The sequence below is a fragment of the Camellia sinensis genome, chromosome 1 (genome assembly GCF_055761805.1).
Source record: "Camellia sinensis isolate YWXY chromosome 1, ASM5576180v1, whole genome shotgun sequence".
In the NCBI taxonomy this organism is placed as follows: domain Eukaryota; kingdom Viridiplantae; phylum Streptophyta; class Magnoliopsida; order Ericales; family Theaceae; genus Camellia; species Camellia sinensis.
Genome location: NC_138961.1, coordinates 9,956,405 through 9,969,154, shown reverse-complemented (window position 1 = coordinate 9,969,154; position 12,750 = coordinate 9,956,405). Strand labels below are relative to the sequence as shown.

Here is a 12,750-nt window from a genome sequence, read left to right as displayed (position 1 = left end):
CCCACTTGCCCGTGGCTATCGAGGTTGTCTCCGCGGTGGACGTCGCTGCATCGTCCTCTACTCGGATGTGCTCATTGATGCGCTGCATTAGGTGCCACATGGATGTCTGCTGGCTCATTGTAAGCGAATCCCTCAGCCTATGTCCGAGCGGGAGACCGCGCTTATATTGGGTGATTGCCAGTTTGACTGGGCAATCTAGGATCTCATTGAAGGTATCCCAGTACCTGGAGTTGTACGCCTTGAGAGTGTCGCTCGGTTCCATCCTGACACTAAGTAAATGATCGACTTCCTTTGGTGTTTTTGTGTTGGTTTTGAAGGGCGTCACAAAGGCTTCGGCCAACTGATGCCACTGTTGTATGCTCCCTTCCGGCAACCTCTCGAACCACTTTAAGCCCAGCTCACCTAAACTTGACGGGAAGATCAGGCACATAAGTCCGTCATTTCGCCTATGTCCGGCCATAACCTGTCGGAAGTGGCTCACATGCATGTAAGGATCGGTTTTTCCGTCGTAGAGTGTGAACTTAGGCTGGTGGAAGCCTGCCGGAAGCGGTGTTGTCTCTATTTCCAGGGAAAAAGGGGTGGCACTTAACCTGGACAAATCTGAATCCACTAGGAGTGGCGCTGCCTGGCGGGGTGGAGGCATTCCGACCTCCTCGCTGGCGTGAACCCCGTAGGATAACCGCTGGAACGCCGGTATCCTCTGGGCTTCGCGCCGGCGAGCCCGCTCCTTCAAGACCGCCCGCAAATCCTCCAAATGAGCGGAGTAAGAGTACCTCGATGTCGTCACCGGACGCGAGGGCCGGTAGGTGCTGTCTTGCGCGCTAGACTTCTCTGCATGCGCGTCGGAATCACCAACCCGGTAACTTCTGGTAATAGATATGGACTGAGTACGTCGCTGACTCTGGCCGCCTGAACGACGAGATGGAGTGCGCTCACTGTGGTCTCCCACTCCAGCTACACCCTTCCCTTTGACATGCCGCTTCAGATCCTCCATCTCCGCCGCCATTCGCCGGATGACAGCGTCTTGATCCCTCAACTTATTTTCCAGACGCCTGGCGTGTGAATCTCTCCTCCGCCGGTGACCGTCTGGACTCCGTGAATGTCCATGACTTCTTCCGCGCTTATCCCGCGCGTCTCCTGACTGGCCTCTGGTGGGCGTCCCCAAGTCCGCCATTGGATGGATGGCGGGAGGGCCTTCTCTCCTTCGGGTGAACTCCAGGGTAGCTCCATCTATGGCAGACAACGGAAACTCATCGTTGTTCGCCATGGACGGCGATCAGATGAACCTGGAAGACAAGGTTTTGTCTGTCAAGCTTCCCACAGACGGCGCCAATTGTACGGGGAGCAAATATTCCGGCAAGCCCGTATTCCTTTCTTCCGAGCTCCGTCGATGTCCGATCACCTGCGAGCAAGTAACGGTGAGCTACCCGGCGGTGTGTGGCCGGAAAAACCCTCCGACGATCAAGTTAACACACACCTTAGGATAGAGAGAAAGAGGGAGAGAGGAGTTTAAGTGTAAGAAATTCCTTACAAAGTGTTCATCTGTCTGCGTATGGGAGGCGCAGACATGCTTATATACCCTCTGCGCCCCATATCCACTCCCAGTCATCTCCTGACACGTGGCTCCGTTATCCCATCTGTCAGCATAAACCTTGCTGAACATCACCTAATCCAACTGCCTGCCCATTCTCCTGGGAGCTCGGCAGCCGGGCAATTCCATCTCGGCCATCGTCTGCCATGCTGCGCTTCATGCCCAAGTACTCCAACAGCTAAGCTTAGATGAGGACCGGACTCGGCGGCATCTCGGCAAAGCCGAGCTCGGGACTACTTACGCTTGTCTGCGGTCGACCTACCTGCCGAGCAAACAGGTAATTCGGTCCAACCTTGCCTTTCCTGGTGCTGGACTTTTCACCTGACCGGTTTCGTAATCACGGATCCTTGCAGCTCGGTCAGTCAACGCGCTGCCTTAACCGAGCAGCTTCCTTCAAGGCCGGGCCACACAACTTGGCCCAACACCTGTTCGGTCCAAATCTGTCTGGCACAACTCTGCCCGGCCCAAATCTGTCCGGCACAACTCTGTCCGGCCCAAATCTGTCCGGCACAACTCTGTCCGGCCCAAATCTGTCTGGCACAAAGTCCATATCATTAATCTCCCTCTCAATATATTATTATACTATTAAACATTTAAGTAATATTATGGCACGCAAGCTTTTGTGGTGTTAATTACCGCAAATATTATAATTAGATCATTCTCAATCCTTATTTTATTTTATTTTATTTAAAAAGATATAACCAAACACCGCATAAAATATAACCAAATACCTTTTGAATTATAACCAAAATAATGGTAAGAGGATCTCCATCAAAATAGTCAAATTCTTAGTTAAATTTTAACTAAAAGTCTATTTTTCTATATTGGCTAACCATTTTTTCAAATACATTCTCTCACAAACTCTCTATTCTTTATTTCATTTGTTGAGTTCTCTTTCTCTAACTACATGTAGCTAGTGATTTGATATTCAACTAAAATAGTTAGTTAATAATTAAGTTTGATGGAATGTGTTTCTACAGTTTTGTGCTATGAAATAACCAAAAGAAAACTCTAATGAGTTTGATAATAATACTCTTATAATCAATAGTTATAACTCATATTATAATAAGTCATAACCAAAGACCATGATTGAGGCATATAAAATTTTCCTAAACGATAAATTGTTTGTCAATTTTATATATGCAAACAAAGATAAAAGAGGCATTTTAAAAAATTAATTTCTTTTCCGTCAGTTGACTTACCGGTTGAGTAACGAAAGGATTAAATTGTAATGAAAATTTAAACCTTAGAGAGGGAAAGGGTTAAGGAGTGGCAAGAGTGATTGGAAAGGGCTAATTGGAGACGGGTGGCCAAAATTGAAGAAGTCTATTGGAGTTAGGGTTTAGGCTAGTTTAGTAAATAAATGGGTAAATTGGTATTTTAAAAAATAAATAAATTTTGGGGTGTCCAATCAACAAAATGAGCTTTTAAGAGTTGTGTATAGTAGTATTTCCCATCTTTATTTCTAGTCAAAATTGGGTTTTGCAAATGTGTTTTTTTAAATATATTCTAAAAACATATAACATATGTAGTTGTTAAAAAATTACAATCTGTTTGGATTAGGTGATTTGATGAAAATGATAAGAAATGACGAAAAAGTAAACTTCTTTCTCATGTTTGATTTCTCTATTTAGTAATTTTTTAACTTTTTTACTAAAATATGAGTTAAAAAAATAAGTATGTTTAGGATAACTTTTTAACTTTGTATAAAAAAAAAACAAAACAAAACAAATAAATCAAGGTACAAAAAGTGAGAGAAAATTAGGTAGTGTTTGGTTTACTTTTCAAAATTCAACTCTATTTTTAAATCATGATTTGGATGTAACATATTAACCAAATATATTTTTAAAATACAACTCAAAATTACTTTCAAAACTCCTCTTATTCTTATTATTATGATTAATCAATCAATCAATCATTTTTTCTCTCTCATCTATCCTCTCTCCTCTCACATTTTCTCACATTCTACATATCAATCAATCAAACAAAAAAAATTACAAATCATCCCAAAACTATTTTCAAAATCATAATTAAACAAATTTTCTCTTTTAAAATTATGATTCAAAAACTCAAAACTCAAAATATAACTTCACATTCAAATCAAAATTCTAAAATTAAACCAAACGAACCCTTAATTTTTGACCTTTTTTTTTGTATAATTTGTTGGCTTTTAAAAAAAAAAAGTCAAAGATTATTATTCTCTCTACTTTTTGCAATTTTTTTTTTTAAAAAAAACCAAAGTCATTTCAAACATACTTGTTTATTTTACTTTAGATTTTAGCTTAAAAAACTTAAAAATTACTAAAATAACATGTTTCTAAACGAGGTCGCGAGATTCGGTAAGAAACAAATTAATTGATTGTAAAATATATATAATACCAAAATTGCTAATTAAAATATAAATGAAGAAAAAGAAATTTCAGTTATATCCTTCGGTTACATGCTTTGTTTTATCACCCATCTAAATGTGATAGCGAAAAACACAATAATTTCTTTTATTTTCTTACCCTCCTATCCAAAGAAATAAAATGCTTGAAAATCTTGAAATATTATTCTTAAAATTATTTTTAATAATGTTTCAATGCGTTGAGTTTTAACTAGTTGATTTTTAAATTAATGGACACATTATCATAATAAAATAGGGTTTGTCTTCTCTTAAGTTGTCATCTCAACTTAAGAAAACGATTGGGTTTAGTAGACCCATTTTTAACTAATTTTGGTAATACAAACCGTTCACTTTTTAAAACTTGTTAAATAGAATATTAATGTGAAAATCAAAACGTTTGGACATCAGTAGTTATATGTTTGAATCATATTTATTTTTAAAAAATGCATGAAAAATATAATTTTAAGAATAATTATTTATTTTTTGTAATAGCGGCAACGGTTGGTAGGGCTGAGCAATGAATCTGTGAAATTCGTAATCTGATCCAGTCCAGTCCAATCCAGTAGGTTTGGATTGATTTTTTGAATCCGTGGTTCGGTTCCAATTTGAAAAATTAAAAATCCGTAGTTCACGGATTGGTTCCGGATTGAACCCCACAGTTTTGGATTGGACCTGATCCGGACCATATACAAATAGTCTATATTTTTATTATGCACCCTCCTCCATAATATCTTATCTTATTTCATATAAAACTTAAATTAAAACCTAAACTCACATAGTATCTTTTTTTTATTACTTTTGTTTGCTAGTTTTTAACGTTAATATGTAATGGTCTAAATACTTATGGTGGAACTAGTTTTCTTATAATTGTTTAAATTTTAGAACAATATGTCTCTGTTATGAAAAGACATGTTGTTATTGTGAAACTAATATAGTGTTATATTTATATTTTTATGAAATTAAAGTGTTATATATATTTTTTTGTTATTTAATTATGTAAATTTGTGGTCCTAAACCAATCCAATCTGTGTTTAAATGGATTGGTTCGGATTGGTTCCACGATTTAAACGGATTGGATTGGTTTCAATTTTTCAGAAACCGTAGATAACGGATTGGTTCTCATTTTATCCCAATCCGAACCATGCCCACCCCTAACGGTTGGAAAGGGGAGATCCGGTGGCAACAATGGTTGAGAAGAAGAGATGGGTTGCAGTGGGGCTTGGTGACGGTAGATTCGCGTCTAGGAAGAATGTGTAACATGTTAGAGTTTTTAGGGTTCGTGTCTAGGAGGAATGTGTAGTAGGTTGGAGTTTTTAGGGTTTGAAGGTAGATGGAGATGAAGACGAATACGGAGACAGAGACCAAGAGAAGAAACTAAGACTTTTTGCATTGTGATTTTACTTTAATTTTCATTAAGTTTCTCAATTCATAATGGCACATGTCAACTGTTTAGATTGACACATGAAGGCCATTTAGAATATTCTATTGTAAAGCTATATTTTACTTATATTAGCAGATAACACACGTAATGTGTGTGTAATTTACACAAGTAAAAAAATATATAAATAATAAATTAATTAATATTATAATATGTATGCTGTGTAAGTGGTAAAAGGCTTCTTAATAAAGTTTAAGATTTGGATTCAAACCTTGTCATTGTATAACTCTTTATTTTTAAGATTAAAAATATGTCACATGACATGAGAAGAGTAAGATTTCACTACATTAACTGAGTCCTTCACTTAGTATATGTATGGTTTGAATTTTTTTTCTTTTAATTAAAAGGTACTGCATTAAAACTTAAATGAGTTAGTGCACATAATGCTTTCCACATTCAATGCCAATTGATTGATAATATATAAAGTGATATATAAAATATGAACACCTACGTGTTCAATCTGCTGCTAAAATTTACTATGAGATTTGCACATTGATTACCCTGTTGCAATGTTTTAAAAACCGGACCGGTGAACGAACCGGAAAAGGCATCGGGTGGACGGGTCACCGGTTCAACCGGTGGGTTGAACCGGAATCGAACCGTGACGTAATAAATATATTAAAATTATATTTAAATAAAAATATAAGTAATAAAATTATAAATTAAAAATATTAAAAATATTAAATTATCTTAAATATTTGTCCTAATATTTTTTTTACTGAAAAATATAATAATATATTTTAAAATATTATTAATTTCAATTTTGGAAGATGAAATCAAATATTTAATATTCCCTCCATATGATTTTAATTCAAATAATTTGATTGAAAGGAAAGCAAAAATTTTGGAGGGATATCAAAATTTCAATATTCCCTCCAATACATTTGATTGAATCCCACATGGATTTCTTGAGTTTTTTTAAAGAGTTTTTTTCTTATAAATAAGTGAAGACTTTCACAATAATTTCATCAAACTCTTAATGGGATTCCTCACAAGAGGAGACCCTTGAAAAAGAGTTTTAAATTAAAATTTTCTTATATTCTTATATTTTATATATATATATATATATATATATATATATATAAAATAAGAAAGAAAGAAAGAAAGAAAATAAAAAAAACAAACAAAGAATTAAAAAAAAAAAAAAGAAACCCCGGTCCGGTTCGGTCAACCCGTGGCCAGGTCGACCGGTTCACCGGTTTAACCGGTGGGTTCACCGGTTTTCAAAAAATAGGCCGGTTTTTACAATTGGCCGGTTTAAGGGGGCTGACCGGACCGGAACCCCATCCGGTCACCGGTTCAACCGGTCGAACCGGCCGGTCCGGTCCGGTTTTTAAAACCATGCCCTGTTGAACTTGATTGTGGCGGTTACGTTGATTACTTTGGTTTCATAATTTTGATTGGTGATTGTATCAATGCATAATAAGCCTCCGTTTGGCAAGAGCTAAACGGGGCTTTTTTGGCTATTTTAGCCACAAAAAATAAAATAGGCTATTTTAGCCACAAAAAACAAAACATCACATCCAACCCATAATCATTACATTCTTCTCTCACAAAAAAAGTCAAAAAAGCCAAAAAGCCCTTCCCAAACCAAACTTTTTAGCCCAGGCTAAAATAGTCAAAAAAGCCAAAAAGCCAAAAAGCCAACCCACTTCCCAAACGGAGGCTAAGTAAATGATAAAATATCTAGAGTAGGCTGTCGTTTGACAAATGGATTAGGGTTGAGCGGGAATTTAAAAAAATATATAAAAAGATAAAATAAGTAAAATAAATTAATAAGATAAAATATCATATTTAAATTATAATTATTATTTTTTTTCACAAAAAATAAAATAGTCGAAAAATTATTTCCAAACAAAACTAATGTCAAGCTCAATTAGCTAAAAAAAATTAAAAAAAAATCAAATTAAAAATGTTATTCCCAAACAAACTTTATGTGTCTATGCATTATTTAGGTGGTTCGCGTATAATCGTTTTTCTTGAAGTTAGTTAGAGCAGGTAATACAAAAAGACTTTGACCCATTTGGTAGAGCCGTGAGAAAATGATTATAGATTATAACTTAACAGATTATAACTTAACATAAGTTGGTAACCTGTTTGGTGCAGCTGTGTTTGGTAAATAAGTTGTAAAATAATTTTTTACTATGTAATTGTTATTTTTGCCTTATGAACATAAAAATTGTTATTTTTTCATTTTCTTCAGTTTTAATTTTTTTTTAAAAATTATTTCATTAATGAAAGTTAATATAATTAGTATCACTTAATATAAAAATTGATACATTTTATTGCAACAATTGTTATTTCATTTAATAAAAGTTATTTCATTTTTTTTATTATTTCATTTTTTTTCATTAATATCAATTAGCAACAATTGTTTTTTTTTTTTTAATTACAACACCAAAGAATTTTATATCGATATAAAATTCTTTTAATAGAAGTTATTTTATTGAAATAAATTTATATCAATATTAATTGAAATAAATTGTGCAATTTATATCAATATTACTTGTGAAATAAATTTATATCAATCTTTTTTTTTTCTCTTTTTTTTTCCTTCTCTTCTTTCTTTGTTAATTTTGTTTAATTTGTTAATTCATTAAAATTAATACCAACTAATATTCATGTTCTAATTTATATTAATGTCGTGATTTTTTTACATATTATTTGTTATTTAATATAAAAATTGTTATTATATATATATATATATTTCATTATATATTATTTGGTATTTTTAATATAAAAATTATTTTAGAGTGATTTAATATAAAAATTGTTATTTTATATATATATTTTTATATTAATGTTGGGTACAAGCTGGAGATGGCTCGCCGTCACCGTTGATGACCTAGCCACCGTCGAAACAACGCCGGAGAGGTGTGAGAGAGAGAGAGGGATCACAAAGAGAGAGAGAGAGAGAGGGGGGGGAGGGAGAGAGACCTTTGGTTCTTCAACTAGATCGCGATGCTCAGGTTAGGGTTTTAAATCGTGACGATGATGGTGAAGGAGAAAGAGTTTCAGATCGTGAGAGAGAGAGAGAGAGAGAGAAAGAGAGAAAGAGAGAGATCACGAAAAGAGAGAGAAGAGATAGCAAAGAGAGAACTCTGGTTTGCCTCTGTCAGAAATCACTCTTGCTGGAAATCTCTGCCAGAAATCGCCTCTATCTCTCTCTCTTTCTCAAGTGTGCAAAGAACAGTATTTTGTGAAATGGGACTTATATAGTTAGGTTTTTGGTAATAGTTAGGTATTGGCGAGGGCATTTAAGTAATTTTAACCCCCCACACTAGCTGCGCATTTAAGTCGAAATCTTAAGCACCCCCTAACCAGCTTTTGAGATAATAAAAAATATAGGTTGATTTAAGCTATAAGCTAGTTAACTTAAGCTGTACCAAACACAATATTTTAGTTTAAATTAAGCTAAATGTTGAAATAAATAGCTTATAAGGTCTACCAAATAGGCCCTTTAAATATTCATTCCATGACTTTTGCGCCTTACTACTTTTTTTTACAAATAAAAAATTAATTGCCCAAACGTAAAACCTCCATAAATAATAAGATTATTATTTACACTTCTCTCCTTTAAAAAAAAAAAAAAATGCGTTAAATTGAATGAGTGGATCTTTTTGTCCTTGGGGCTATGCGCAGTTTCTTCACCTCCAACAACAATACAAGTACCTTTTTAAAATCAGCTCATTTATCATTTGGTGATAAATGTAATAAATTGAATAAGGTATATATATATATATATATATATATATATTAGATCGATCTAATTTTATTATGTATACACAAAAAAATTATAAAATGAACAGTTTACATTATCGAAATTAAACTCGTGATGAATGAACAATAACCTCCGACTCAAATCATGAACTAAAACCAAATTCCTATTAAAAATAAATAAAAATTTAGATTGAAAACTTGTCAAGACAGGTTGTTTGAAGTGGATAAATAGAAAGAAATTTGAATCCCAACATTATAAAATTATATGTTGATGGGCCAAGTTCATTTGAAAAAACCAAATTCCTATTAAAAATAAATAAAATTTTAGATTGAAAACTTGTCAAGACAGGTTATTTGAAGTGGACAAATAGAAAGAAATTTGAATCCCAACATTATAAAATTATATGTTGATGGCCAAGTTCATTTTAAAAAATGTCGCATGCAAATAATCAAACGACGTGGAAATTTGCCGCTCACGACGAACCTTCCTTGCGTGTCAGCTTCAGCTTTTCTATTTATTTTTCAAACTAATGCGAAAGGGACCGATGTAATAAGAAATACATTTTCATTAATTAAAAATAATTGATATAAAATCAAAATACATTAGAAGATTTAACTTAAATTAGAACTCCCTGAAAATATATACTTCCTCAATAATGTTATAATAATCAAACTTACATATCATATTGGGTTTACCATATCATTCGTAATAAGAAAAATTCTTAACATATATAAAATTTATTCAAAAAATTAATAAAAATAATGTGACAATATCATTATTATAAGTAAATTCATTTTCAATAGTATTTTGTTTTAAAATAAAAGAAATAAAATGATTGAAAATATAAAAAGGTTATTTGATAATATAACATAAAATAATTTCTTTTCTTTTTTCTTATGAAATCTAATCAAAAGAGAAATCTTATTCATCTATTTTATTTTATATTTATCCAAAGAAGAAGGAGAGGAATCACAATCATTTCTTTTTTTTTCTCTTTTCTTTTATAACTTAAGTAATCATTTTTTTTTTCTTTTCTCTCCTAAGTTCTCAAACATAGGGTTAAATCTAAGGCCCCGTTTGTTTGGGGTTATAGGGAGGGGATTGGGTTTGGTAGTGAGAAGGGGATTGAGAATGGAGTGTTTGTTTTGAGAGATAAGGAGGGGATTAGTAATCTCTTGGTATTATTAAGGAGGAGGAAGGAGGATTGGTAAGGAAGAGGTAGAGATGGTATTAGAAAAATAGTGAGGGAATTAAAAAAAAAAATATTTTTTTTTATTTTTTATATATTGGGAATTTTTTTAAATATAATGTTTAATTTTTTATATTTTTTTATTTGTTTTATTATTTTATATAAAAATAATTTAACAATTTCTCACTATTAATCCCCTCACTAACAATTCCCTCACTATTAATTCCGTCACTATGAATTCCCTCCATTCTATTCTGAAAACAAAACGGGCTTAATAGACCTCATTCTCAAATCCAATTACAGTAGAAAAAGGTATTACATGCCATTTACCCTCCCCACACCCAAAAATTCCTCCTTCCTTCGTATCAATACCCACCCAGGAATTCCCTTTCTGTCTTAAAACTACGAAAGACAGAGAGAGAGAGAGAGAGAGAGAGAGAGGTGACATGGATGAAAACCAGAACAAGAACTATGAAGATAATGGCAACCAAGACGCTGACGGCGTACCTCAGGTCTCTCTCACAGTTTTATGTACAAGCACAATTCTTTTTTTCTTTCTTTTAAAATCTTGGGTAATTATTCTCTTAAATTTGTCCCAAAAAACACATGGGCTGTTATTATTTGGATTGAGATATGAGTTTGCTACAAGCACAAACTGTGACTATGTTCGATTCAAAAAGTTCTCTAATATGTTCTAGTTCAGCTTAAAAAAAAAAAAAAAAAGGGTTTAGTTCTCGTTCTCTATGCTTTCTCTCAATCATCCTATCGCTAATTAGCATATACAAATAGATTTGAAAAATCAATTGAACTAGGTATTTCTTTGTTTGAATTGGGTATTGTTTTTTCTCAACAAAACACTAGAGGACATTATGGGCATTTCAATATTTATTTTTGAGCAATTTCTGTTAGTTGTATGAACGACAGTCAAAAAATGAGAAAATTTTGATATTGTCAATTAAAGTAGGAGAGGTTTTTGTAATTATTGAAACCATAAAGGAAATCTCTGTATTTGTTAGAAACCTCAGGGGAGGTAAGTGTAATTTATCCTTATATTTTTTAGATCAAAATTTTCATCTCAAAATTAAACATTTTGACACAAAATTGTTTTGTGTATTTATTAGTGACATTTTTAAAATGTCACTAAAGGTTTGTAATTTTTTTTTTTTTGACTTTCGTTTATTCAAATTAAACATTTTGGCACAAAAATAAGAAACAATATTAAAAGTGGAACAACGTTAAAAATAAGATATTAGTGAAATTTTTTTATTCGAATAATATATTTTTAGTTGTTCTACTTTTAACGGTGGTGCTAGAGACCACTAATTTAGTGGCTCTAAACCCACCACTAATGAGGCGGCGAAGCAAAAAAAAAAAAAACTTGTTTCTTTGGAAAAATATCCTTTGAGCTCATGAATTTTAATCAAACATATGAATAAAAAATGATATTGCAACTTGACATAATGTAAAAGTTTGATTCTCAAAGTTGAAAGTAAAACTATTAAAGTGAAACTTTGATAAAAGTGTAAAAAGCCTAATTAACAATAGAAAATTTTAACAATAATGAGTTAAATCTTATAAGCTCTTCTAATATAGTTAAACGTGATTCAGGTTCAACTCGAAGATAATAGGATGCAGCCATCGGATCATCAGAATGCCATAGTAGGTGGCAATCAGGAGAACAATACAGTTGCAGACAGAACGAACTTCATCACAAAACAAGCTGGATTAGTGGGATTCGGTGGCATAGTGATAGCTGCTACATTTGCAGCTCTCTGCACTTGGTCTACTCCGTACCATGAGAGTGAAAAGCTCAAACTCAAAGTTGGAGATATATGGCATCATAATAAGTTGCCACCTAAATTATTTTTGTTCATATTGCTCACATTTGTGTTTTCATCGGGTTTTCTCGTCACAGTGATTCCACTATGGAAAATGGCTATGGAATGGTCATTTTATCTCCGGGCTCTTGTGGTTGTTACTGCGACTGGATTCTATGCCATTTTTTGTGTTATATTGAATGAAAAATTGCCAAATTTCACCTTGGGTAGCATTCCAGGTTTCTTCTTCGTGTGGCTTCTTGGCTGTTCTTTGATCTTTTTGGGAGTTGCAGCATATGCTATAATATCGAAGGCGTATAGACGCATTATATCTTCATACCACCAATAAGAATTGGAACCGACTTTTCTCCTCTTGAAGTTTGGGTCATTTCTTTTGGCAAACTTCATGTGCACTGGGTATGTATCATATGCCTTATGAAGATTTATGATCCTAATAATGACTCATGTTGGTATTTGGATGTTGGTATTTGGTTATGAGATTTTGTGATGGTTAAATTTGTAGTGTAAGTCGTTATGACACTCTTTCGGTGGTTGGTTATGACACTTTTGTGGTCTTCTTTCATTATCACCCAAATTTGTTTTAGTTA

General features: G+C 33.3%; 1 protein-coding gene across 1 annotated transcript; it reads left to right on the top strand.

Annotated features, from left to right (window-relative positions):
* The first annotated feature begins 10,626 nt into the window (after positions 1-10,626).
* Positions 10,627-12,750, top strand: LOC114310735 (uncharacterized). Its single transcript, XM_028256819.2, has 2 exons — positions 10,627-10,837; positions 11,934-12,750. The coding sequence occupies exons 1-2, from the start codon at positions 10,772-10,774 to the stop codon at positions 12,489-12,491; spliced, it is 624 nt and encodes a 207-aa protein (XP_028112620.1). The 5' UTR covers positions 10,627-10,771; the 3' UTR covers positions 12,492-12,750.

Bases quoted from the DNA above. Each gene is read 5' to 3' on its own strand.
- LOC114310735 (XM_028256819.2), top strand. From the start codon at position 10,772: ATGGATGAAAACCAGAACAAGAACTATGAAGATAATGGCAACCAAGAC. The intron at 10,838-11,933 runs GTCTCTCTCACA...AACGTGATTCAG, and splicing joins ACGCTGACGGCGTACCTCAG to GTTCAACTCGAAGATAATAG.